At 43.4% G+C, this 27,985-nt stretch overlaps 1 protein-coding gene across 47 annotated transcripts in view; it reads left to right on the top strand.

Moving 5' to 3' along the window:
* Positions 1-27,985, top strand: part of Map4k4 (mitogen-activated protein kinase kinase kinase kinase 4) — a 141,320-nt gene that overhangs the window by 103,707 nt on the left and 9,628 nt on the right. For 2 of the 47 annotated variants that reach the window (XM_050134542.1, XM_050134545.1), the window contains exons 13-26: positions 6,650-6,811; positions 9,682-9,768; positions 10,313-10,528; positions 11,226-11,387; positions 13,689-13,922; positions 14,935-15,041; positions 16,277-16,428; positions 17,039-17,136; positions 19,162-19,337; positions 19,768-19,888; positions 20,839-21,030; positions 23,321-23,438; positions 23,749-23,919; positions 27,029-27,172. In XM_050134542.1, coding sequence (XP_049990499.1) covers positions 6,650-6,811; positions 9,682-9,768; positions 10,313-10,528; positions 11,226-11,387; positions 13,689-13,922; positions 14,935-15,041; positions 16,277-16,428; positions 17,039-17,136; positions 19,162-19,337; positions 19,768-19,888; positions 20,839-21,030; positions 23,321-23,438; positions 23,749-23,919; positions 27,029-27,172 — 2,140 coding nt within the window. Of the gene's footprint in view, positions 1-6,649; positions 6,812-9,681; positions 9,769-10,312; positions 10,529-11,225; positions 11,388-13,688; positions 13,923-14,934; positions 15,042-16,276; positions 16,429-17,038; positions 17,137-17,966; positions 17,976-19,161; positions 19,338-19,767; positions 19,889-20,838; positions 21,031-23,320; positions 23,439-23,748; positions 23,920-27,028; positions 27,173-27,985 lie in introns of all 47 variants that reach the window. The other 45 variants (XM_050134548.1, XM_050134550.1, XM_050134584.1 and 42 more) reach the window with 38 other exon arrangements.

Below are 27,985 nucleotides of genomic sequence, written 5' to 3'. Positions count from 1 at the left end.
TGGTGCAGAGCCCCCCCCCCTTTTGCCCCTGCTTTAAAACTAGTCTTGCTGCAGCTAGGTGTGTCCTCTTTCTTCCTAGCAGAGGCCCATTATATTTCAGTACTTGTGTGCCTCTCCCTTAGCTAGGAGATACCAGCTGCTCCTTCTCCTGTTTGCTGGTGTGCTATACATGGGTGTGCAGATGCAGCATTCGCCTCAGAGGGAGTGATCATGGCTAGGAACAGTCCGTGTTACCCCAATACCCTACTACACGTTACCTTTACGTTACATACCTAATCACATATTACCATTACAGCACAGCTTTATGAAGTTGTTGTGATTGAGCAAAGACAAACAAATCAAGATGCTTCTGTCAGGAAGACTTCCTAGCTTTGCTAAGGAGAGCCTATTACACACCACAGGCCCTGCTCTCTGATGACCTCCTAACCTTTGTTGGAAGCAAAGGATTTACCTAGTAATCATGGCTATTAGGTCAGACACAGTGGGCAGGGAATGGTTATTAAAGAGGCTTAAGACAGCCAAGAAGCTCGTCTCCCAGTAGTTCCTGTCAGCCAGCAGCCTTGCAGAATCTCCAACACAGGAGCTTGTTCTTACATCTCAGCTCACGTAGGTATCTGGGAACCGGTTTTCTAGTTTTGTTGCTTTCTGCTTTTCCTGTCACATTCTCTTAGTGCCGGGAAGGAGTCCACACGGGCCAGTCTTTCCATAACTCTCTTGGCTCCCTTCCCTGCTGCTGTCCCCTCTCTGTCTGTGGACACTGCAGTAGGATACCCACTCTTCCCTCTTGTGTCCTTTCCGTGGGCGTTTAGAAAAATGGTTTCTACTCCATTAGTGTTTAGCCCTGGAGTCTCAGCTGTGGCTCTGTGACTGGGGATTGCTTTCCTCAGCAGGGTGGACATGGAGTGTGTGCTCAGTAGAGTTCCTCTCCCCAGGAGGACACATGGATTATTCAGTTTAGAGGGGCAGGTGGAAGTGAATACATTAAAAGCAAAGGGAAGTGAGAGAAAAGAAAATTTCTTTGTGACGTGGGGTTAGCATTAGGCATAGTTTCTCAGTAAGAGTTAATAAGCCATCCTGTGTCTCTTGTGTTTTTTGGCTCTGAAATCATAGAAGGGAAAATTTGAACTCTTTTGCCTCAGAGAATTTTCAGAGGCTTTCCACACATTTCAAAGGAATAAGAACCATTTCCTCACTTGCCTTCACATACAAAAGGCCATTGTTGTGCAAACATTAGCATCTGACAACTGGGTCGGCCTTGGCCTGGCGCAGCCTTTTTTACAGCCCCCTCTTTAAAGATCTGCTTTATTCCTGGGCCTGGCAACCCAGGGCCGAAGCTAAGGCCTTGCCTAGTCCAGTTGGCAGTGGCTGTCTTGTTCATAAGAACCTCTTGTAAGTTCTTGAATGTTCTTTTGACGTGCAGTCTTGTGCTTTTATTTTTAGTTAAATTTGGTGAAGAATTTAATTCAGCAAACATTGGTATCTTAAGATGGGGAGAATTTTCTTTTGGGAAATTCCAGTCATTTTTTTTTTTCTCTTTTAAAAGGTGATCAGAATTGTAACATAAGCAAACACACTGTCACCTGTATGCAGTAGCATGTTCTCAAGCCTCTTGAATGGAGGTAACTAGAATGTTGCTAACACTAGTAAATTCAGGGCATGTGTGAATGGGCTTTAGAGCTGTCTTGGTATGGCAGACTTGGGGAAGATTTTAATAGCCCAAAAAGTATGCATTTACTCTGACACACTTAAGAACACTTCAGTAATAAGAAAATCTCTGATTTGAGAGACCTTCAGAATCATTCTTATAACCTTGTGCAGTCTTTCACTTTGATGTTTGTTAAATTGATGCAAGAAAACAAGACAAGGTTAAACTAGTATATTTGTAGGTATTAACAGGAGGTTCATTTCATTTAGGTTATTTTCTTTCATGAAAACAGCCTTTCATATTAATCATCTGTTAAGAGATATTTAGGGGGCCGGAGAAATGGCTCAGAGGTTAAAAGCACTGGCTACTCTTCCAAAGGTCCTGAGTTCAATTCCTGGCAACCTCATGGTGGCTCACAACCATCTATAATGAGATCTGGTGCCCTCTTCTGACCTGCAGGCAGAATACTGTATACATAATAAATAAATGGACCTTAAAAAAACAGCTATGTAATAGAATACATTTGAAAAGTCAGTTGTTTGGGTTCTACTGTTACGGTCTTTCTGAATGTGAAGAACTTGGTTGCTCACAACTGTCCTGTTGATTCTTGGTCAGATTCTCAGACTCTGGGTCTTGGGAGGGTGGTGGGGAGAGTGTGCAGTGTAGCAGGGCCTCTGTCCTGTGGTGTCCACCTCTCTGCCCTGCCCTGGATGTGCTTGCAGTGCACTCTCCCTCCTTGGGTGCTGTCTGCAGCATGTGTCTGGTGCTGGTCTCCCTGTGAGTGTGCATTTGCCCTTTCTCTCCCCAGATACTGTCAAGACCACTCATTGCTCCACTTACCTAAGGGGTTGAACATTGGTGATTCTTTCTGGACCGGTCTTCTTTTTCTCCTCCCTAAATTAGAGCAGTTTTATACTCTTGTTTCAGTTTATACTTGTGAACATTCAAGTCTATTATGGATGGCAAGTAAGAAAGAAATTGTCTTGTTCTTTGCCTTGGCCCATTCATTCATTCTTCCCCTAGGCAAGACTTGCTTAATGGGATAGTCTCAGGAATTTTTGCATGTGCCTCATTGTTCAAATTTATCTTCATATGTCCATGATACTTGCTAATACAGGTTTCTCAAGTGGATAAATCAGTCATTTCTAGTCCTGTGTGTATCTCTGAAAAGTGACTGTTGATACTGTACTTATTTGAAAATCGATCCTTATATGTGAGATCTCTGAGTCTCGGATACTTTATTATTATTATTTTATTAGTTTTCTTTTATTGGTTTTATTGAGCTATACATTTTCCCACTCCCCTTCCTTCCTCCCTGTTCTCTTCTATCCTCCCCTTGTCCCCCACACTCCTAATTTACTCAGGAGGTCTTACACTTTGGACCACTCAAAGACCTTATGTCCTGAGAAACAGAGGCTGTGCTTTGAAAATATGATACCCCACCCACATATACCAGCTATTCCTCAAGCTTATCTGTACTTTATGCAAAGATTATCGTAGGATTTGATTGGGCTTCAACTCTAGTTCTGTCTTCCATCACTCTGAGTGTGAGATGCTGAGTACAACTACAACAGTTTTCTCCAGGATGCCACATGCTTGTCACGAGTCAGATTTAATTTAAAAAAAAAAAAAAACAAAACACAGCACACAGGCTGACAGGGGAGCTCAGTAGTAGCTGAGCATTGCCTGGCATGTTTGAGGCCTTGGAGTCAGTCCCCAGCACACACGCACACACACACACATGCACGTGCACCCTATATTCCTCTCAGGAAGGTGATGTGTACATGGAGAAGGCTAAATATAACCATGCTTTCTAAGGACTTAAATTCCTAAAACGTTTCATTTAACACTAAGAAGAAAATTCCTTTTGAAAACTTTCAGTCAATAATTGAGGTTTTTCTTTTTAAGATTTATTATTTTATTCTTTGTGTATGGGGTTTTACCTATGCCTACCTGCTACCTGTGCACACAGTGCCACAGTGGCCAGAAGACAGCATTAGATCCTTTAGTGGTCTGGAAGTCCCGGTCCCTGACCACCACCCAGGCTAACTCAGAGAATGCTTCTCAGGAGCGAGGATTGAAAGATTTCTATAATAGCTTGCACAGTGTCTGAAGGTAATTCTCTTTGATTATTCTTTAGATCTAATTCTCTTGTCCTAATTGTCTATAATTCTCTAGCTTCTAATTCTTTAGTTCCAATTCTATAATTTTAAATCTTTGGTTTCAATTCTCTGTTCCAATTCTCTGTAGCTTCCTGTTCAATCTAGCCTGAATACACTTTTTACAGGAGGCTTGAAGTTATAATGCTCCAAAGCCACAGAGAAACCCTGTCTCGAAAAACCAAAAAAAAAAAAAATACAGGAGTTACATCTCATTAGTAAGAAGCACATTCCTTTGGGTGAGTGACAAGGAGAGAGCCCTTTACCACGGCCACACAAAGCTTCAAGGTCTCTGGAGTGACTGTGACCAGAGGGCAGGCACAGTGCCCTGGGAGATGAGCTATGAGACACAGTTTCATCAGCTACTCTTGGCAAGTGAAGAAGTAATAGGGTTTTTTAGACTTTGTGTTAGTAACCTTGGTTAGGCACCCACAACTCTGAACTTGTGCAGAGCTGTAAAGTTTTAAACTTATACTCCATTCACAAAAACCTTTAGTCTCGTTTGAACTTGCTCTAAGGTAAAAAACGAGCTGATTGTGTGCAGTTTGTCTTAGACTGAGGAGACATTTGTTACTTTCTTGTTAGTCGGAGTAAAGGGAACAAAGCGGCTTCTACGTGCCTCACAGTCCTCATGGGACAATAGATCTAGTTATGAAGCATATTCTAGCATATTTCTATATATATATATATCAAAATCATACAGCTTAATGAGAAGTCATCTTCCTGACGATCCATAGATATATGTGTGCCTAGTAGATGGAATATTTTCAGGAGATAAACACACAGGCAATGGGAAAACACCCAAAGCTGCTCTTAGGGAGGAAATGAAGTGACTCATGAGAGAAATTACAGAAGAGTCAAACAGTTGTCTACAGTGACCCCATGGCCTTACCAAGTAGGGCTCCCATCAGAGGGTCACTCATCTGATAATAGGTCAGCCTATTGGACACTAGTTATCACCTGCTGTATACTCCCATGGCCTCCAACAAGATCCCCAGGAATTGGAGTTACAGATAGTTGTGAGCTACCCTGTGAGTGCTGGGAACTGAACCCGAGTCCTTTGGAAGAGGAGCCAGTGCTCTAAGTTCTGAGCCAGCACTCAAACCCCTGAGGATGGTTTTTTTTATTTGTTGTTTGTTTTAATGTAGTAAGAATTCCTGAAGTATTTAAAAACTCTTAGAAAATAGGAAAAGAAGAAAAGACAAATTTATGGGTAATAGAACAAAAGAAAACCAATTGATCTAGGAGCCCCACATTGCCTTTAGACATTCTAAGACATTGGTGTGTTGGGAAGAACATACAGTTAAACAAATAGTTAAATAGTTAAACAAAAATTCTAGCTCTGAGAAATACATTTATGTCAGGCATGTTCTGCCATTCCAGAACTCAGAAAGAGGCAGGAGAATTGAAAATTCAAAGCCATCCTGGGCTACATAGTAAACCAAAAATCAAAAACCAACAGATACGGTTTCTGAGTTGAAAAACTTAATACATACACAGCACATGGTTGAAAACAAAAAGAAAGAAAGGCCCATGCGAAGGCCCATGTCATCTCCGAGTCCCTGTATTGAAGACAGGGACTCCTAGAAGCTGCAGAGCAGGGCACTTTGTGGTCCTATTGCAGGTACTGAGAGTCACTGGGACTGACTACAGGTCAGCGTGGACCTCGGTTGGGCAGACTGCACAGTCTCAGTGGGACATCACACACAGGACATGCCTTAGACGCTGCTGGAGTGTGGGGAAGATTCAGAAGGGGTACTAAGCTCTAACAGATCCTTATGTTGTGTACCCACTGTAACCTTGTGATATAGTATTTTTATTTAATCTTGTTGTTAGCCACGGTAGCACAGATAGAATTCGTGAACTGTATCAGTTTTCTCTCTCTGAAAAAGTGTTATATTCTGTAGAGGTGTTGTCCAGTGGAGTAGCTGCTAATGAACTCGTTTCCTTATGCATGCAAGCTACAATTTAGCGGTCGTGTTAGCCGTGTATTAGACAGTGCTGGTTGAACGGTAGCATTTCCCATATTCATAGAAAGAACTAATAAACTTTAGACTCCAGCATGTTAGTGCTTTGCTGACAGTTGCTGTGTCATTTTGCAAGAACAGTTAGGGAAGTAGCTGTGTTGTTGTTGTTGTTGTACACTGTGTGCATGTCTGGAGCGGGCCGAGTCTACAGAGTTGGTTTTCTACTCTATCTGTCAGGGGGTGCTAGGTGTAGAGTACTTAAGAATGAGCCTTATAGGCGGAATGGCTTTTCCAGCAGAGGCTTTTTGGCCAATGACATTGGACAGGTCATTTTATTTTTCTGAGCCTGTTTCTGTGTAGTCAGAATGAGCTACAGTAGGAATGAGATCCTGACTTTCCAGGGTTGTAAAGAGAATTATAACTTTGAGGTATTCCCAGCAGTAAGAGTGATACTCGTTTTCTTTGCTGATGCTCATTCCTTTCTGTTCTTTTTTCTCATGCGTACTTCTAATTTTTAAGATTTTTTTTTCTTCTTTGTCCTTTTTCTCTACCCTCTAATCATTTATTTCTTTCTGTTCTGATTTAAGAGTCCTAGATAGTGATGCCATGAATAACAATGAATGGTGGGGTTCAGTAGGCAGTGAGGATGATTGTAGTCAAAGCAGAACACAAACCCTGTAAGAGCTCAAAGGAACATTACACCTGTGACCAGTAGTTATGGGGAAGCTGTTAAGTACATGGTACATGTAGAACACTTGGCCAGAAGAGGCTGCAGGGTCCAGGAGTTTCGCTCATTGACACCTGCTTCTCACTGTTGGCAAATCTCCGAGGACCACAGCCAGCGGATCCCTGGTAACTCCACAGTTCTTCTTCTGTAGCAACAAAGAAGAGAGCGGGAAGCCAGGAGGCAGCAGGAGCGAGAGCAGCGAAGGCGAGAACAAGAAGAAAAGAGGCGTCTAGAGGAACTGGAGAGGAGGCGCAAAGAAGAGGAGGAGAGGAGAAGGGCTGAGGAGGAGAAGAGGAGAGTGGAACGGGAGCAGGTTAGTTTATCACATCGGAGTCTTTGTCATCCTGTCGAGCTGGGGGCTGGGAGCCAAAAGTACTCTCCTGTGTGCATGCACTCATGCACACTCAGAAGGTTAGGTTAGTGTTTACACTGGAAACACTAACGACTTGACTCCTTATCTTCAAAAAGAATAGAAATTGATGCAGCGGAGAGACCCTTTGAAAGTAGCCAGAGTCCTGACGAGTTTACATGTGACAGATTTCTGCATATATGTTCACAGACTCGGCTTACATACTGTGAACTCCGGGTATCTGGGAGTTAACTTTTTAGACAAGGAAATTAAAAACCAACTGTAAGGGAATTTTTAATAAATGCTTGAAATATCTAGTGACTGAATGCGTTTTCAAACATATATTTGTAATATTAAAGATTTTTTTGATATAGTTTAACAGAAACAGTTTTTGTAATGCTTTCAATTTTAGTATTGCTTTCTATAGTTTATTTGTAAATTTCTTAAACCATATGTAAACAAAAAATAACTTTTCTTAGTTTATTTGGCTTTCCTGCCTTTGAATTGATCATTCTTTGTTTTGAGCTTTGAATAAAGAAGAAACTCAATGAATGGAAACCATTTGAATAGTGCTTGGATTTCAGATTTAAAGTACTTTCAGACCATGATTTTAACTTCTAGATGGGATGATCCAGCTGCTGTTCTTGGTTCTCCTCCTGGACCTTGAGTGTCTGAGCTTGGGTCTGCATATACACCACTGTCTGTTTGAATGTCCGTGATACAGCCTACATGTTATTGTCTACTTCTTGATGCTTAACAGCATTGCTTGTTTGTGGTGGCTATCATTAATATTTTATAATGTTTATCCCTGAGGGCTACAAATTTGTGAAAATGCCACTTGTCAAGAAGTCACCGGGGTGTTGCTGTGTTTGAGTGTGAGAGGCTTGAGGGTGGTGCTTCCCCTTTAATTCTGTGGTGGAAGTTGCGGTTGTTCAGATATTGTGAATAGGGGCTGGTGAGCTTGCCCAGCAGGGGAGATCACTGGCTGCTCCTCCAGAAGACCCGATTCAGTTCTTAGCACCCACATGGCCCCTTAGGAACTCCGTCACTCCAGTTCCAGGGATCCAGTGGCTTCTTCCTGGAATGCATACACATGGTCTACAGATATTCATGTAGGCAGAACACTCATAAATACAAAATAAAAACAAATCTTAACCTTAACTGGCAAGTACCCTGCACTTTAAGGGTTTCTTAAAATTGTTTCTGTTTTATTCTGCTTTTCCTTTTCGATTGCTAAATAATAAGTTCTCTGTTAAACTTGCTGTAGTACACATAGCATTCCCATGCAAGTGTGTGTTCCATCTTCTCTGATCATTGTATGTCAGAATCTTTGTGGTTTGGATAGCATGTGATATTTTTCCCCTCCAGTTTTCTTGCATTTTAAAGGAAGAACATGAAAGATCAAGTTACTATACTCATTTAAGTTAGGATTTAATTCTGTTTTGCTAAAACAAAAAAATATATATCATTTGGTATTCGGATTCCCCTTTTCAGACAGCTAAGGCCACATGTCCATCACAAAGACTCTCCTTGCTAAGCATGATCCTGGGGAGCCAGGGACCAGGGACCTGGCTTTGGGGACTCAGTCTTCTTTGTAAGATATGGTGCCCTGAGGGTGTTTACAGGGCATTGCTTTTGTGTTGTCTAATACTCTTCTGGTTAGCTTAAGCATCTGTACAGCCCATATCTTTGGCTCTTTACTTCAAGGCATGTGCCATGAAACAGGGGCTGGTCAGTAGGAGGCATCTAAAGAAACAGAACCCAACTCCATGGATCAGTTTTCCCACACGCCCTTCCTTTGCTCCCCTTCTAGGGCGTGTGGGTAGTTTTCACTAATGCAGGGGTGGCAGTGTTTGTTTTCCTGACAGAAAGACTTCTTATAAAATGCTTCTGCTCCAGAAAGATATCTCATATCTAGCTCATATTCCATTTCTCTAGTGAAAAAACATAATGGAAGGTTGAACGTATACAGCAAATCACACAGCTTGTTTTTTGATGGAACTGGGTTTAGGATCTCCCCATCACTTTGTTCAAATAAGATAGGTACAGCTTCAAGTTTGAGTATATTCCCACCTCTCACTCCTTCCCCCAAACTGGAACTTGAACTACAGACTTTAGGAAGGTCAAAGTAGCATTATTTGTGTATTATGCTTCATATGTGATTGCCTTTCCCATTGTGATACAGATGGGTCATTTTCTCCCACTGTCGTGCCCGTGCACACGTCTGTGCACAATACACAAACACGCAGACTCATCTCCAAGAGCTTGGGCCAGTTTACTTGTAGAGAAGTGCCCGTAGCCTGTGATCTCTGAGCGTATCCTTCAGACTATAGTCATTCAGGTACCTTTCGAGTCATTAGCAATAGCACCATTTGTGTTTGGGTTTTTTGGTTTTATTTTATTTTGGTTTTAGGTCTTAAACAGATTCGAGGTTTAGCTTTCAAAGGTTGCTGACCCATGCTGTTTAAAATGATGTCACGTAAGCAGGTATTTACTAATCAGAATCCCTTGCTCCTAATTCGGCTCCAGTGGCTGTGGAGTCTGTCATCTTAAGAGGAAGACCTCCTTTACAGGTCTGTGTTGGGTGTGGTAATAGCATTGTACAGCAGTGCTCCCACATGGCCACGTGTCCCTGTATGCCCTGGCCTCTCTGCACTCACTGGCCAGCTTGAAGCCTTTGTAAAAGTCCCCAGCTAGAGGTTGTCTTTAGGTTAGGTGTGCATTCTTCGGTGAGTTTGCCGTGAAGCTCACTGGAGTAGTTCTTGGTTGCCCACACAGGTGACTGATGCTTTCCTTCTGGAAGTATTGACTGCTGGGTAATTTCTGTGTGACAGGAGTACATCAGGCGGCAGCTAGAGGAGGAGCAGCGGCACCTGGAAATCCTGCAGCAGCAGCTGCTCCAGGAGCAGGCCATGTTACTGGTAACGCCCCGCCTCTGTCCCATTCCCAAGCCACAGGGCCTGTCCCTCCCCTAAATTGGCCGGCTGTGGTGACTCCAGAGCTTTTTGGTTTTATGTGGAAGTCAGGTTGTAGTGAAGATGTCCTCTGTGGTCATGCTGTCCAGCACAGTGTAAACTGGCCTTTGTTTATTTCCCATTAGTAAGTTAACTGCTTTGTTCAGTACGTGCCTGTCATGCTTTAAACAGAACTTGGCATTCAGTAAATGTGAAAGTGCTGAAGGTGTCAGGCTCACCGAGCATGTGTAGAATTTTTGCTGAATTTGTGTGTATATATACCACTGAATCTGATGTTTAATTAAATTCTTTTACTCTGCAATGATGTTACAGTCAGCAAATGCTGTCAGATTTTACACAGGTAACATGCTATTTAAAATCTCAACCATTTGTTTTGCTCTTATACAAGAGGGGAAGTGCTGTTTAAACAAACAAAAATCAAGAAGGGACTCAGAGTCGAGATGAGCTCGCCGTGGTCCCCAGATTCAGTGTTGCCCTCTCCCTCTCCAAGGAGTGCCGATGGCGGGAGATGGAGGAGCACCGGCAGGCAGAGAGGCTCCAGAGGCAGTTGCAACAAGAACAAGCATATCTCCTGTCTCTACAGCACGACCACAGGAGGCCGCACCCGCAGCAGCAGCCGCAGCAGCCGCAGCAGGACAGGAGCAAGCCAAGCTATCATGCTCCAGAGCCCAAGCCTCACTACGACCCTGCTGACAGAGCTCGGGAGGTATCTTCTTTCACTTTGCTTAAATGCTGGTCCTGAAAAGGCTCTGAGACATTCCCTCGTGACTGGTGAGAGAGCTGTACCATGAATTTCAGAAGGGACCAGCAAATCACCCGTTTTCTATGTGGATGCCTCATTTAACAAGTATTAGAGGAATTAGAAGTAAAACTATACAAAAAAGAATGCTTGGCACCATCATTCTTTAGTGTGTGAACAAGAGAAGTGGTGGTCTGGTGTAAGACTAGGATGAGGATCAAGTGGACCTTTAGCCTGATTTCTTATTGGGTCAGTTGATACATTTGGTCACAGCCTCAAACTAGGATGCAACCAAGCCTTCTTCCACCTCTGGGCTAGACAAAAGGGTTTGGTTGCTTCCAGGAGCACTGAGCAGTTCTGGCCAGTAGATGGCACTCTTATTCTACATCCTCCTCCACTGGGCGGAGAGTCAGGGAACAAATTCTCTTACAGATAGAGTAATGAAACTGGGCACGGAGGCTGCTTTGCTTAATTTTAATTTTCATAGTTTTTAAAAATCCTGTATCAAATCTTAGCCCTGCTTTTTGCCACCCCTCAGCTGCTCTCTCTCTTTTCTTATAACTGAAGAGAACAATTTCTCTTGATTGTCCTGCTCTTAGACTTCCTTCTTCATCTCTCCTTTCCCTACTAACGTGGCGCTATGTCTTCTAATTCTCTGATGCAGGTGGAAGATAGATTTAGAAAGACTAACCACAGCTCCCCTGAGGCCCAGTCTAAGCAAACAGGCAGAGGATTGGAGCCGCCGGTGCCTTCCCGATCAGAATCTTTTTCCAATGGCAACTCCGAGTCTGTGCACCCTGCCCTGCAGAGACCAGCGGAGCCACAGGTAGCAGCAGCAGCCTTTGCTGTGCTGAAGACACATAGTGGCTCACTGGCCACACTTAGTGCACACTTTCCACTTGTCACATGGAAAGAGGAGAGAGCTGCTGTGGCCGTACAGCTAAAGAAGGATATGCAGTCGGACTTCATTGTTTAAGTCATTAGGAACAGTACATCTATAGTCAGTATTTTCATTTTCTCCCTCCTTAACTCAGATGTGAAGTCCCTCCTTCCTCTTAAACAAATACTTTTTCACTAGGTTTTTAGAAAGTTGTTTTATTGTGTAAGCATGTGTGAAAAGAACCAGAGGCTCTTCTCTCAAACATTTTAAAGTAAATGCTTTACTCCTGTGGTCCCCAGCTCCCTGGAGGACGCTTGGAGGCTGAAGATGCCTGAGATGCATGCAGAATTCTGTTTATTTGGCTGAATATGTCTGGGAAAGTCTTTGTTTTTTACCAGATTCACAAACACTTCAAGATTCAAACAGCTTATAACCATTAGATTAAATATTGATTTCTTGGAGGAAGTCTTGACAAAGGTTATGACTTTTCTTCAGTCCTTACCATATTCTGCCTTGTCTGAGTACTCAAAAGAGAAGCTGCCGTGTTATCTAGGAAGGAAAGTAGATGGCAGAGACATCCCAGGCTGACTGTTGGCCTCAAATCCTGATTCTTCCTCTCTCACTGACGACAGTGTTTAGGTACTCCCCCCATGCTGCTCTGTGCTGCAGGCTGCCTCAGACAGATGCTAACTCCCCTGCACTTGTCACTGGAGTTTGCATGTCCCCTAGGACAAAAGTTCGTGGTTTTGAGACAGAAGTAATGATTGTGCTTTGGCAAATGCACTCACCCGAGAGTCTGAATGTGCTTTACAATAACAAATCCTCCTATTGGACAGTGGGGTGCTATGGCAAGGGGTCAAGAGGAGCAGATCTGAGGCACAGTATGTAGGGAGGCGGTTTATGTGGGTACAGCAGCAGAGATTAAAAGATGGACATAAAAAGATACAGCATAGGGTGAGAGAACAGACCCAAGTAGAAAAGTTTGGTTTCTACTCGCTCCTAAACTTGGAGCTTGTTTCCTAGTGTGATGCGTGTTAAATGCACAAGAAGCACTTGTCTTGAAAGTTAAACCCAACACAAGGGTCAGACTTATCTCTGAGCAGTAGAATTCAAGAGTTCCTGAGTTACGTGACCTCATTTTTATTTCATGAGTGATTAATACAGTATTTAGAAATAGTCTTCCTTTTCCTCCTCCTTTGCTGAGAGTGCTCTTGGCCTAAGCAAGCACTGTAGAGTATTCTTGGAGGGAACTTTCTCAGTGGCACCTAACGTTGAGCCCCACTTACTACTGCTTGGTGACACATTTGTTTGTATCTTTCCCAGTGAACATTTAAAATATTTTAGGAGTATGAAATTGTAACAAAACTAGGATTATATGGATCCATTTGTGAGCTATAGAGATTGTGCACTGGGATTTGGCCACAGGTTATATCGGCAGAAGTCAAGCGGGTTAAGGACTTTGTGATTTCAGTTTGCACTAAACACGCTGATTAGTAAGTATGTAGCAAGAATTACGAGAATTGTAATGTTGGGCAGTTATTCTACAATAACAAGACAACATTTATTGAAATTATTGCATAGATTTTTGAGAGAATGTTTGTAAAGCAACTAAATAAATTTACTTGGCAAAGTCACCTTCTTGATCTTAATTGGAAGGCACACTCCGACACTGGTCAGCCTGGGGTGACTTGTCATTGGATTTTTTGCTAAAGAAATTTTAATTCCAATTTTTTTCATAATTAATATAAAGTCTCAAAGATTAGGAGGAAATAAGAAAAAGCTATTGGTATATTTGAGAAGTCAGTTGTTTGGGTTCTACTGTTACGGTCTTTCTGAATGTGAAGAACTTGGTTGCCCACAACTGTCCTGTTGATTCTTGATCAGATTCTCAGACTCTGGGTCTTGGGAGGGTGGTGGGGAGGGTGTGCAGTGTAGCAGGGCCTCTGTCCTGTGGTGTCCACCTCTCTGCCCTGCCCTGGATGTGCATGCAGCGCACTCTCCCCTCTCGGGGTCTAAATGCTCCTCCGTGCTGTCTGCAGCATGTGTCTGGTGCTGGTCTCCCTGTGAGTGCGCATTTGCCCTTTCTTTCCTTCATCAGAATTTAACCGGTTTGCTGCTCCATGCCTGACCCTGCACTGCCCTGACTCTCATTTCACTTCTACTAGCTCCTGTTGGATTTAGTGTTGACCAGAAAAGCTAGTTGTATGCAGAACGCATTGAATGTTTTGTGTTTTGTTTTCTCGTAAGGTACAGTGGTCCCACCTGGCATCTCTCAAGAACAATGTTTCCCCTGTCTCGAGATCCCATTCCTTCAGTGACCCTTCTCCTCCCAAATTCGCACACCACCATCTTCGCTCTCAGGACCCATGTCCACCTTCCCGCAGTGAGGTGCTCAGTCAAAACTCTGACTCTAAGTCAGAGCTACCTGACCCCACCCAAAAGGCTTGGTCTAGATCAGACAGTGACGAGGTGCCTCCAAGGGTAAGGAGCAGAAAGACAGATGTGTGCTGCTTTTTCTGTTTTATTTTAAGATTATTATTTACTTTGATTATGGGTATGGTGACTTCACCAGATTTAAAGGGGCAATGAAATTTCAAAGTAACTTTTTATAGAGAGAAAAACATTCCATGTTTAGTCAGTTACATTTAGCCAATGGTCAGTTAGCTTTCTATTGTTAACTGGTTTAAAACGTAATTTAATAAAAAGAAATTTAAAAGGGGACTAGAGAGATGTCTCATGTTAAGAGTAGTGGTTGCTCTTCTAGAGGTCCTGAGTTCAACTTCCAACAACTCCATGGTGGCTCACAACCATCTTTAATGAGATCTGGTGCCCTTTTCTGGCATGTTTACATGGCATACATGTAAACAGAACACTGTATACACAATAAATAAATCTTTTTTAAAAATTTTTTAAAGAAAAATTGTAAACAGCATGCTTCTAAAGTAAATAGAATTGTAAATTTAAACAGAAGCTTTTCATTATTATACATAACATCGAAGATTTCAGAAAAAGTCTTATGAGGAAAAAATTAACAAAATGATTTTTTTATTTTAAAGTTTTTTTTATAATTAGTAACAAAATGAAATTAAAAGGCATTTTTAGTGTATTTTTTTCCTTCACTTGGAATTAGCTTCCTCTAAATAATTTCTTGCTTCTTTGCCAGTCTTTGCTTCTTGCTAATCCATTTGTAGACCATTGTTTGATTCCTTTGAGCTTATCTCTTGATTCTTACATTGTCTCAGCGAAGTGCCGTTGTGCGTTCCCTGCCACTAGCTTCAGTCCACACAGCACATCAGGTTGCAGAGTGTCAAGATTGCCCAGGCCGGTTTGATCAGTGCAGGACAAGGGCAGGACTGGGAGAGGGAGGAGCCTAGTGATAGGTGTGCCAGCATAAGGAGGACTGTGTTGGAATGTGTTTTGAAGAGCTTTGAAGATGAGCTTTGTTGCTCAGCTCCTGTCTTTAGTTTTAACTGCTATGTTTTCCTATCTAAAGGTTCCTGTGAGAACAACATCTCGTTCCCCTGTCTTATCCCGCCGGGATTCCCCACTGCAGGGCAGTGGACAGCAAAATAGCCAAGCAGGACAGAGAAACTCCACCAGGTAAAAGAAGAGTGACAGGAGCCGATGTCCTGTGTGCTTGTTCTCAGAGTCATCTGTTGTCTATTTTCATAAGTGTGCTCTTCCCAGAACTGAAGTTCTAGACAAAAGACACGAGCAGCTTTGTGTACACACACCCCTACCTCATTAGTATGAACAACAAATTGATCTGTAGTAAAAAGATTTGGTATGTATTGTAGTTGAAGTGAAAACAGCTTTTTTCTGTAAAGCAGAGAATGGAGGCTTGGGACCAGGTTCTGAGAAACTTGGAGTTTGAGAGAGTTTTCAGCCTAAAGGACTAAACTGTGAAGGTGTAGACTGATGTAAAAGTCACAGCAAAGTCAGTGTTGTAGCAGCCTGCAGCAGGCTAGTGAGCTTGTCAAATGGCATCACTGCTGGGGTTGGGGCGGCTCTGCGTGATGCTGTAGTGTTGGCCACACAAGGCTAAGTGGGAATTTAACTGACTTTAAATGAAATAAAATTAACACTTCACCTCCTTGGTGGGGCACTAGCCGTGTTTCAAGTGCTGGTGTCACGTGTACTGCTCACGGTACAGTGATCAGATGTGGAGTGTGTTGCACGTTCAGCTTACTGGAAATTTCTGTTTGTCAGCATTGCCCTAGAGATTATCCTTGCTAAGTCTTTGGCAGTTTGGTCATCACTGAACCTGTCGTGTTGGCAATCTTGGTATAGTTACAGGTGGCTAGATGGATGGTAACTCAGAATCTGCAGGCAGCCCTTTAATGCGAATGTTCAGAAAGGACTGGCATTCTCCTGTGCCAGTGTCCAGAACAGGAATTCTCCCCAGCAGATGTGTGCTGTGGGTCTGACCACAGCCAGAAAGCCTTCCCAGTTTTGCTTCCCCCACACACCTCAGACAAAAGAATGAATTGTGGACATTCAGGGTGTGAGAACTGTAATGGGTGAACGAGGGCAACCTAGATATAATGGGTAATTACCTCAGTGATGTTTATTTCCCATCGAGAATTGGCTCTGATTAGGACAGAAATGCTGCTTGTAGCTCTAGACTGTGTATCCATAACGTGGATGTCGTGTGCTTCAGTAGGAGGTGTCTATTGGTGTGTGGTTACTTCACAAGGTCTGCACCACCGTGTGTATGCAGTGCACTGTGTTAAGTGCTGTTTATAGGCTTCTCTCTCCTCCCCACATTCCACATCGTGTGCACATTTATGCCATAACATAGTGGAATGACACTGTTCTCTCTTCTTTTCCAACAGCAGTATTGAGCCCCGGCTCCTATGGGAGAGAGTGGAGAAGCTGGTCCCCAGGCCAGGCAGTGGCAGCTCCTCAGGGTCCAGCAACTCAGGATCCCAGCCTGGCTCCCATCCTGGGTCTCAGAGCGGCTCTGGTGAACGCTTCAGAGTGAGATGTAGGCTATCTATCTCTCCTACACACTTTCTTTGGGAACACCCGTGGCTGTAATTAGTGGTTGGAAGACCTCCTTCTGTAAAAGAGACCTGGACTTGCATACAGCTGCGTTTCACAAATGATGCTTTGACATAGGTTGCTGAGGATATAAGTAATCATAAATAATAAGTAATCATAAGTAGTCATAATAATTTTACTCAGAGAGCTGTATTTTCAAAACTTCACACATATCTAGCACCATAAACACTTTAGAGTAGAGTGCAATCAGATAACGTGCCTAAAGTGAATTAAAATGCCTAAGCTGGGGTTTGACATTTCTTCCTGTTTGGATTCCGAGACCTGTGCTATCGTCAGTATGTATTATTGACAACAGTAGTTACTGTGTTCTTCATAGTCCTTGGAAGCACCCATGAAACTGATGCAGGGCTTTCAGTGAGACATCAGAAAGAGTGCAGAGTGTCCTTAGATCCCATTTTTTGCCTGAAGTTCAGACTCCGTGGAGAGAAGTCAACAGGGAGAAATGGGAAGCTGGGTGGATGGCGGTGGGGCAGGAACAGTGTATGATTTGCATATATCTGTGTTTCTACTTTTTTGTCTCTTGAACTGAACAGCATCATCCAAGTCTGAAGGCTCTCCATCTCAGCGCCTTGAAAATGTAGCCAAAAAGCCTGAGGAAAAGAAAGAAGTATTTCGACCTCTCAAGCCTGCTGTAAGGACTGTGTAAAATCAGTCGGTTCTGTCTCAAGCTTGAGTGAAATCTCTGTAGTAAAAATATGACTGAAGGGCTAGGGGATGGGGCTGTACTTCAGAGGTTCTAGTTCAGTCTCTATGAAAAAGAAGGAAGCAAACTGACTGAGAAGCCTGCGGTGGTTTGATTTGTGTGTGGTCCTTTCCCTGTGTGAGGAGGTCGGAGGAATGTCCTATGCCAGGATGCATTTGTGGGTTCTCTCTTAGGTATCTCACACCTGAAGTCCCTAGTGGGGCAGATTTTTTTCTACTTTAGCCTTATATTTTCTGTCCAGTCCTCTTTACAGAGAAGTACAGAACAAAATGTAGTTTTATTTGAAAGGCATTTTTAAAGGGAACACATGCTTTATAGTAATACTACGTAAAAGCTAAGATTCCCCCTGTGCATGTGCGCAGACACACACACACACACACACACACACACACACAAATCACAGGTGGGCATTAAACCTTATGCTAAATGAGTTTGGCATTTACAGTACTGACTTTCAAAATGAAGTGTTGTAAGTCAGCTTTTCAAAGCCTCCTGTTGCTTGAGTGCTGCTGCCTTTGGTCTCTGGAATGATGGCTGTGACTGCCCCTCACACTCCCCTTCTCTTCTTGTAATAATAACTAGTTATGTGACTGTGGGTGGTTGTAGATTTAAGCCTACTGAAGTTTGAGTTTCCTGCTTGGACTGATTTCTTGACTTCTTCCCCCTCCTTTTTTCTCTGCTGTCTGCTCCCCTTTTCTCTGCATCCCCCATCAACGATGGCCTCCCTCGCCACCTCCATGAATTGCCGTGTCCTGAAGGGTGAAGTGGTAAGCCCTAACTCTGGCTCGTCTACCTTCAGCAGCGCTCTCTCTACCTTTTAACTTGGCTTAAATTTGAACTCTGCTCTCGACTTGCCTTATTGTTTTCTAGATGTCACAAACTGTATTTCGTTGGTAATCAGATATGTTAGCATTAGGACATGCTCCGGGTATTCACTGTTGTCAGACTCCAGTCCCTTGAGTGTCTGTTTGAGAACTGCTGCAGTGACACAGATAATTAGCAGGATATGGGGGCTCAGACTTGGTCCCCGTTGTTTGAGAGGCTCAAGGGTGAATTAAAAAACATACTCTTAACTGCATAAGAGAAGAAAGCTAAACCAGAACTGCTCTTTAAATAGAAAGGAAAAATAGCTATATAGTTGTTTGGTTTTTTTGTTTTGTTTTGTTGGTTTTTTTTTTTTTAAATGTCATTGCTTTTAAGTAAAATTCTCAAGTGAATTTGTACTCGACATGTAAATGGGAGGGGTAAGTAATCATCACTCTGGAAAATTAGATTTGGCAGGTTGATAAGAATCTTAAAATATCTCAGCACAGTAAAGAGAAATGAAGCCAGGGTTTACTAAGTTTTCCTTTGATGTTCACATTCCTTGGCCATATTGCAGGGAGCGTGGCTGAGTCTAGAAGGGGGGGCCTGGAAAACATCTCGCCTGTTACATGGCGTGTAGCAGAGAGACTTTCCCCTGTGACTCGGCAAGATGGTAGTTACTAGTAGGGAAGTGAGGGGTGACTGTGCTAGAAGCGCCCCGCTCTCTTGTGTACCCGGGATTCTGTAGAAATGAGGGAAGAAAACTCAGATATGTTAACTCAGATCTGTGTGATTCGAGGCTGGTGTTCTGAATTATCCCTTTAAAAGAAATACTATTGTGTAGTCAGGACACATCATAGTAAAGCCTCGGCCCTGTTTCTATACGTAACAGACATAAAATACTACTTCCTATTTGAAAACAGAATGCTGTCAGCTTATCCTAAGCAGATTGTTGAATTGTGATTGTCAACGGCATCTGCCTATTTCTATCAAAAATTGTACAGACTCCTTCATTTGAAACACACATCTCCAGAGAGCCCTCTCTGACACCAACCCTGGCTGCTTACTGGCAGTTAGCCTGGAAAGCTTATTACCTGTCTCTCCTACCGGCCCTTTTGCCTAACTCCTGTTTTCCATCCTGTGTGTTAGGACTTGACTGCATTGGCCAAAGAGCTTCGAGCAGTGGAAGATGTTCGACCACCTCACAAAGTGACAGACTACTCCTCCTCCAGTGAGGAGTCTGGGACCACGGATGAGGAGGAGGAGGACGTAGAGCAGGAGGGGCCTGATGACTCCACCTCAGGACCGGAGGACACCAGAGCAGCGTCAGTGCTTGCTGTATTAGCAGATGAGAGTCTTCCCTCTACGCTTTCCTTCTGATGCAGCCTTTTGCCCTAGCACTGTTGCAGAAGTTTGATGTGGTTTTCATGAACTCAGTAGAATATAAACTTACACACACACACACACACACACACACACACACACACACACGTCAGTGCCTCCTCACAATATGTCAGAATGTTTTTTTTAAATTTAAGGGTGCAGTACAAGGGAAGTTTGGGTGTAATTAAAAAGTATACTTTCTGAGGTTTTGCTTAAGAACAAAGTAAACAGCAGAGAACTCTCTGTCAAAAGGATAAAGCCAAATCCTACTACCTAGAGGAAGCTCATGCCTGCAGCCTCCTCTCACCTTAGGCTTTGAGATGGTAAGGAGGTTTAGCTTGATAGCCTTGACATGGGATTTTGTCACCACAGGTCATCTCTGAATCTGAGCAATGGGGAAACAGAATCTGTGAAAACTATGATTGTTCACGATGATGTGGAAAGTGAGCCAGCCATGACCCCATCCAAGGAGGGCACCCTGATCGTCCGCCAGGTACCTGTGTCTCTTCTCTCTGTTGTCAGAGGCTGAGCTTCTCCTGTAGTCATTAACCCACTTGCTCATCCACTCACTCATGCTACTCTACATCCCCATCTGTTTTCATGTTAACCCAACTCTGAGGGTAGGGCGTCCTGGGCGAGGGAGGCAGGTGTGCTGCATGCCACCGAGGTAGCCGGTAGTCTTCCACCCCACATTGCTGCTCCCCTGCATGCCTGTGGCAGCCTTCATCCAAGCACCATGCTGAGTTTCACAGTCTGTGTTAGAGTGGTAGAAAAGCCACAGAGAGTCTGAGATCTGGAGCCTGTAAGAGGGCCACCAAGAGGCTCTGCTGGGGCATCTGGCCCTGAGTGTCTGCAGTATTGCAGGAGTGGGGCACAAGGATAAGCAGGTCTCCTGTGGTCCAAAGTGATTATCTTGATTTGTGATGCAAGATGTGGTCTCTTTGGACCGTGATGTTTTATAACTGTTGATTCTTAACTTAGATTTCATTCAAGTGGTAGGGTCCTTATTGACATAGGACAGGGCACTCTCGGCTTTGGGATTTTGCCCTGAGTGTTTTATGCCACAGCAGTGTATTTGGATGGAAAGTAGGAAGAACATGAGAAAACCAGGATTCAAAGAAACCACAGGGTACTTTCTAGGGGTAATTTGGAGAGATTTACAGTGAGGACAAGGGGGTGGTCTTCCATGCTATTGCTGCAGATGAACCAGGTGAAACACTTGCTACTTGCATTCGGTTGCATTGGGTACTTTGAATTCAATTGGCTCAAATTGGGCATTTGGCAAGGAAGTTTGAGCGATTCCGGCTAATTTCATTGGATTTTCCTTGGTAATTTTAACAGTTTGAAAAGTCACACAGCACCTTGAACAAAGCAGTTATCAGTAGGGTTGTCAGCAATGTCAGCAGTGCTTGAGCGAGACCAGTGTGCCTGTTTTTTCTACAGAGTACAGTTGACCAAAAGCGTGCCAGCCATCATGAGAGCAATGGCTTTGCCGGTCGCATTCACCTCTTGCCAGATCTCTTACAGCAAAGCCATTCCTCCTCCACTTCCTCCACCTCTTCCTCCCCATCCTCCAGCCAGCCGACACCCACCATGTCCCCACAGACACCCCAGGACAAGCTCACTGCTAATGAGGTATGTCTCACACCACAGCTGGCTGCTTTCCTGGGGTTAGACCAGCACTGCCGAGGAGCTAGTTTGCAAAGAAGCCCTTCCCAGAAACCCTCTCCCTCTTCCTCCCCCTGCTTTTCTGTCATCTGCCCTCCTCCCCAATCCCAAGTAACATGTTCAGATCTGCATACAAATCCCTAACCCTAGATGGATCGATTCCCCAAAACTTGCCAGTTCACTGTTTACTTTTTCTAGATAAGTATAGTTGCATGGCTTGCTTTATTCTGTTCATTTTTTTTAAATAAAATGATTGCTGTGTTCTCAGATCCATTACGTATTTGGCATGAAATCCTTGTAGTCATCTGTGGAATTTGCCTCTTCATCCTTTTTATCCAGTTTATAAAATATAGGAAAATGTGACTACATAAACTTGGCCTTACTTGCACAAACTTCTTGTCTTGTGTGAGAATCTCCTTCAAATTGATTGTGTTTTGGTTACTGGTTTCGTCTGTTTATTTTGGGGAGGGGTTGGTTGTTGGTTGATGACTTTGGTTTTAACCAGCCCTTTTAAAGGGATCTTTTTCCTTGACATCCACATGTACTCAGGGTTTAAGAAGAGTCAAGGACTTTTGGGGTAAAATGTAGACAATTATGATGCTAAGCAGGAACAAAGGTCTGAGCTTTCTTTTAATTTAAATTCTGTATAGGAAGTCCTGTGTGTTTGTGGCATCGCTGTGCTGCTCAGTCTGGGTCCTAGGTGGGTGAGCCTTTGTTCTTTAAGTAGGTCATGCACAAGTGCAGGGACAGCCCACCTGAGCCCCTGCTTAATTAAACAAGATTTCATTTCAGTGTGCAGACTTACTGTGTCCATTTGTTTAATAGCTGAGAGAGGTCTAGACATTTAGTTTCAGCCAATCTTGTCAAGTAGACACCTGATTGACTGCTAGGCAGCAGCAGTGCTTTGGTTCCCTCATTAGAAAGCATGAGAAAAGTCTCCTGAGGACAGTGTCAGGCAGCTGCTTTCTCAGCAAACCGGCTTGGCCACTGATGGACAGGGCAGGGAGAGAAGCCTGTGAGATGGCAACCTGGGCAGGTGGGGAGTCTTAGGGTGGCATGGGCTGTAGGACATGGTGACTTTCAGGTGCCCCACAGAGGAAACAAATAGAGGAAAGGCGCTTGCTGAGCTGTATTCTGTCCCCGAGATCTGTGCTTGCACTCCTTGTTTATATCTCACGCACGCTCCATCTTACTGTAACCCTTAACCCACTAAACTGGCAAGTTTTTCTGTTTGGTTTTAATCATCATTGCATTTCCACTTAACAACTTGTTTCACTTTCTTCGTGAGCTTTTTGTTTGTTTAATTTTTTGATTTTAAGTTACATTATTAACACCAGTGCTCCTAAAAGATCAGAAGGTCATGCCTATTGTCATTTGTACGTTTACTAATGAGCCCCTGTTGTGTGGTATGGGCTTAATGGTCATTCACCTTTTAGCAACATTGGCATTCTGGAAGAGGCTCAATTAAAATAAACAATGAACAAAAGAAGTATTTGCCCATAGTCTGTCCCAGTAGATAGGTCACACTAATCACTTACCATAGTGGATAGGAGGTTATAATAATATTTTCTATCACTGTAAAGAGTAGAGCATACCAGTAATCTACCACAGTACCTAGGAGATCATACCAGCAGTCACCACAGTATATAGGAGATCACACCAGTAGTCTATCCCAGTAGATAGGAGATCACACCAGCAGTCTATCCCAGTAGATAGGAGATACACCAGCAATCTATCACAGTAGATAGATCACACCAGTAATCTATCACAATAGATAGGAGATCACACCAGTAGTCTATCACAGTAGGTAGGAGATCACACCAGTAATCTATAGATAGATCACACCAGTAGTCTGTTCGAGTAGATAGAAGATCACACCACATAGGAGATCACACCAATAGTCTGCCACAGTAGATAGTAGGTCACATTTGGGGGGGTGGTATGAGAAGTAAATCCAGAAGGTACTGAAGTGATGTTAAGACACTTTAGATGCTGTTTAAGAATTTCCATTACTTTTTTTTAAAGCTGATCATAAAGTGGTGCTTTTGTTGGTAGTTTACAGCATCACTGCCCTAGGTGTGCATCTCGGGGAAGAGATACGGCAGTTGAAATGCCTGCTGGGGTTTTTGGGGAATGATGCAGGAAGAGGTGGCTTCGATTGGGAAATGGTGCTGTATATATAAATGGACTGAAATGGTCTTTAATGTTCACTTTTTAAATGTCTCTTATATTAATGAAATTGAAATTTACATTGCAGACTCAATCCGCTAGTAGCACACTCCAGAAACACAAATCTTCCTCCTCCTTTACACCTTTTATAGACCCCAGGTTACTACAGATTTCTCCATCTAGTGGAACGACAGTTACTTCCGTGGGTAAGTACAGCAGCAACAAGGAAAGCAGCTGACAGACAGGACCTGGTCCCTCGTGTAGCTTCCCAAGTGGCTTAGGCATGACGTGGTTGCTCATGGCACAGACCTCTGCTAAGGAGTCCATCCCACTCCCATTGCCTGCTTAGCAGTGAGCCTCACAGTCAGTTTCCTTTCCCATGTATGTTTTACAGAATGCCTTTTCTCTGAGAAAGTGTCAGGTACAGCGTATGGCTGTTTTATCTGGGGCATGCTGAGGGGGGCCGGGCAGTTGTGAGCATACAGGAGATAAGGTTTCACATGTACTGTGTTTCAGTGGGATTTTCCTGTGATGGAATGAGACCAGAAGCCATAAGGCAAGATCCTACTCGGAAAGGCTCAGTGGTCAATGTGAACCCCACCAACACTAGACCACAGAGCGACACCCCCGAGATTCGTAAATACAAGAAGAGGTTTAACTCGGAGATACTGTGTGCTGCCTTATGGGGTAGGTGTCTCACTGCTGTCTAATTGTGTAGTTTTATTGTGACAAACAGATTTGTCTGTCATTCAGAGAATCACTGTTTTAATAGTGCAGAGATTTTTTTTTCTTTTTGAAGGACTTACGATTTCTGTGGTTGCTGCCTTAAGTCTAGCTGAGTGTGTGTTAGGGGGACAGAGTGCGTGTGTGGCTGCAGTCATTCCAGCAGTAGATGTTGTCTCCTTTTCTCCTGTGGGGGTGCACAGTGAGGATGGAGCAGGAGGTGGTCCTTAGCACAGGGAGATGAAGTGTCAGTGCTTGTGTTCACCTTTTTGCCTGTGACTTTGACCAGTTTCCAAATGACACTCTGGGCTGGAGAGATGGCTCAGTGGTTAAGAGCATTGCCTGCTCTTCCAAAGGTCCTGAGTTCAATTCCCAGCAACCACATGATGGCTCACAACCACCTGTAACTCATGCAGTCTGGCGCCCTCTTCTGGCCTGCTGGCATACAGACAGAACATTGTATAAATAAATAAATAAATAAGTAAATAAATAAATAAATATATATAAAAAAAGAAACAGTCTGCAGAGGGACTGTCTGCCTGTCTTGTCTTACATGTGTATACTCAGGGCGTAGCAGGGAGCCTGCTGTACACTCAGGTCTGCCTTCGTAAACTCAAACGTGCCTTTCTGTCCTGTCCTGACCCTGACATCTAGTCCCACGGTTTGTGTTCTGCTTTAAGAGTACACAACTTCTACTTACAAATGACATGACGTCTCCTGGAGGGGTCCACAGCACATACATCCTACAGTCCTAGTCCCTGAAATCACAGCCACCACCTCGTGCAGTAGTAAATCAGCCGTCCCCTCCCAGCCCAGCCTTGCATGCCCCTTTCTGTTGTTGTTGGGAGGAAAAAGTGAGACCAATGCAAGGGCTCAGCTTTTACCTTTAGATCCTGAAAACGTTCCCTGCCCCTGTCCTCGCCCACGCCGCCTGCCCTCTTTCGCCTGGCTCTGAATTCTTTTGAATTCTTCAGCCGTCTCCCGAATTCTTTTGAAGAGCTCTGCATACTCATAGCAAACACACCTGCTCTCTTGGGGTCAGGAACTCTGCCATGTCGTGACTGTTTTAAAGCTTACGGCACACAATGAGGAGTTTATTAGCTGTCTTGATCAATGGTTCTCAACCTGTGGGTCAGGACCCCTTTGGGGAGATTGAATGACTCTCTCACAGGGATCACCTAAGACCATCAGAAAACAGATATTTACATAATGATTCATAACAGCAGCAAAATTAGTTATGAAGTAGCAACGACAGTAATCTTCCTGTTGGGGTCACCGCAGCTTGAGCAGCTGTGTTAAAGGGTGGCAGCACTAGGAAGGCTGAGAACCACGGCTAGGTAAACTAAAACTAGGTGAGGGGTTGTGGGCTCCGTGCAGCAGGAGGCTGGCAAACAGGTGTGACTAGCACGCTGCTGCTGCTCAGTAGATGTCAGTAGCCGTTGTTTCAGGAAGCAGGCTGTCAGTTATTCATACTGAAAGATTTTAATGTAGTTTATATGTTACACCATAGTTGGTGTAGAGATTGTGTTAAACATGTCAGTTATGTTGAAAGTGATAATAAATGCTTAGCAAATGATGTCATTTTATCCAGAAAAGTTAGGCCTGGGAACAGTCTTAGTGTTACATCATGTTCCTCTAATGTCCCAGCAAGTTCCAGGCCCACCTCATTTTTGTACTTTTGTCTAGTGTGTTGGTCATCTAAAAGGACTTTGACCTTAGTCCCTTTCTTGTGATCAAATGCCTGAGAAGAAGCAAGGTAAAGGCAAGGGTTATTTGGTTCCTAGTGTTAGTCTATTTACATAGGTGGTGTTCCTGTCGATAGTCCGTTAGCGGATGAATCAGAGCATTGACTTAGAGCATGTGTCCTTACAGCTTCATAAACTTCCAGCAAAACTCTTAGTAACAAATTCTTTAGTAGTCATGCAAATCTGATAATGACTTAATTCTGGGGGAAAATGGCCAAATTGTAGAGACTCTCTTAAAATGTTCTTAAGCTGTTTTATAGACTGCTCCCCTTTAACAAACTGTCTTGACTTTCCCACTGCCCATTTCTTGTGTGTGAGATGATTGACCTAGCAGGGACTTTGTAAGAGCACAGACTTGGTTATTTGTCTTGCTGAGCTTATACCCAGCTTAGAGGATTAGCATGAATGAATGTGTTTAGTTCGCTGGAAGCATAAATCAGTGCTACATGTTTGAAGATGCTTTCAAAGGTAAAGGTTTTAGAGGAAAGAAGTACAAACATTTGGATAAATATGTGAACGTAGAGGGAGAATCCATATTAACTGAAGCTTTTAGTGGAAGAAGGCTTCTGGCTGGAGAAGTGTGGGGTCCTGATTGTCAGACCAGAGATTTTGACACTGCATCTTGGGAGGTGTAAATTTTAAAGAATACAGCATGACTCCTGAGTTTTAAGAAGATGAACACTTGAAAGAAAGTAGAAGTTATCTGGACAGTCTGAATCAAGGCCTGTTTCCATCATCTGTAAAATGGTCAGAAAGCATGTTAGATCAGAGCGAGAGGACAGAAGGAAGGGGCAAGAAGATTGTTACCTGACTTGGAGACCAGGCTAGGTAGCTTTGTCAGGTGGGAAGCCTGGGTTCAGTAGGAGTCTGTAGTGTGCAGAAGAATAAGGAAGTAAAGCGTGGCGGTAGGAGCCACTGTTTCTGTTACCTGACATATGTGGGCAGCAACTTCAGTGTCCATGGAAGAAGCAGAGATACTTCCTGACTAGGAGTAAGCACAAGTTTGCCAGTTGTGAGGCCATGGTATCAGAGGAAGGTTTTTTCAATGTGGCCAGATCTGTAAAACCTAAGAAACAGTAAGCTCACGGTACACTCAGGACAGGACGGTGGGCACAGGTAAGGTGATGGGGTTTCTTCAGTACTTAAGTAAATGCCACTGTCATTCCTTGTGTGGCAAGAATCATTTGCCTTCACCTCACTGTTCTTAGCATTTCTTTCTGAATTAAGGAAGCTATCGTCCTTTCAAGTAGAGAATGGTTTCCTTTCCTTACGGTACAGCTCCATGCAAGCACAGCCTAAAATGTAGCCACTCTGTGTTCTTGAAACAGGGGTGAATTTGCTAGTTGGCACAGAGAGCGGTCTGATGCTCTTGGACAGAAGTGGCCAAGGGAAAGTGTATCCTCTGATCAACAGAAGACGGTTCCAGCAGATGGATGTTCTTGAGGGCCTGAATGTCTTGGTGACAATATCTGGTAAGTGTTTTGTAAAGCAGAATCTATAGCATCGGTCATTATGTCTAGCCTTAAATACTGAACTCGGCTCCTTCTTGAACTACTGGTTAAATAATTACAGGAGTATTATGAGTTTGCCTGATGTGGGAAGGTGTGCAGAGTCACTACATGCACCCAGTTGTCCTTATTACTAACCTATTTTTTATTTGTAGTCCATTATTTTTTATTGTTATTAATAGTATGCTACTGTTAATTAAAATGTAATTTATATTGCTATGCAGTGTGTTAACTGGGTTTTTTATTTTTTTAATTTTATTGATTTTTATTGAGCTCTACATTTCTCTCTGCTCCCCTCCCTGCCTCTCCCCCAAGGTCTCCATGCTCCTAATTTACTCAGGAGATCTTGTCTATTTCTACTTCCCATGTAGATTAGATCCATGTATGTCTCTCTTAGGGTCCTCATTGTTGTCTAGTTTCTGGGATTGTAATTTGTAGATCGGTTTTCTTTATGTTTAAAAACCACCTATAAAGTGAGTACATGTGATAATTGTCTTTCTGTGTCTGGGTTACCTCACTCAAAATAATGTTTTCTAGCTCCGTCCATTTTCCTGCAGCATTCAAGATGTTGTTATTTTTTTTCTGCTGTGTAGTACTCCATTGTGTAAATGTACCACATTTTCCTTATCCATTCTTGAGTCAAGGGGCATTTAGGTTGTTTCCAGGTTCTGGCTATGTCAAACAAAGTTGCTATGAACATAGTTGAACACATGTCCTTGTGGCACGATTGAGCATCCTTTGGATATATACTCAAAAGTGGTATTACTGGATCTTGAG

The sequence above is a fragment of the Alexandromys fortis genome, unplaced genomic scaffold (genome assembly GCF_014885135.2).
Source record: "Alexandromys fortis isolate MF-2015 unplaced genomic scaffold, M_Fortis_MF-2015_v1.1 scaffold_20, whole genome shotgun sequence".
Taxonomy (NCBI): Eukaryota; Metazoa; Chordata; class Mammalia; order Rodentia; family Cricetidae; genus Alexandromys; species Alexandromys fortis.
This window is presented reverse-complemented; position numbering and strand designations above follow the sequence as displayed.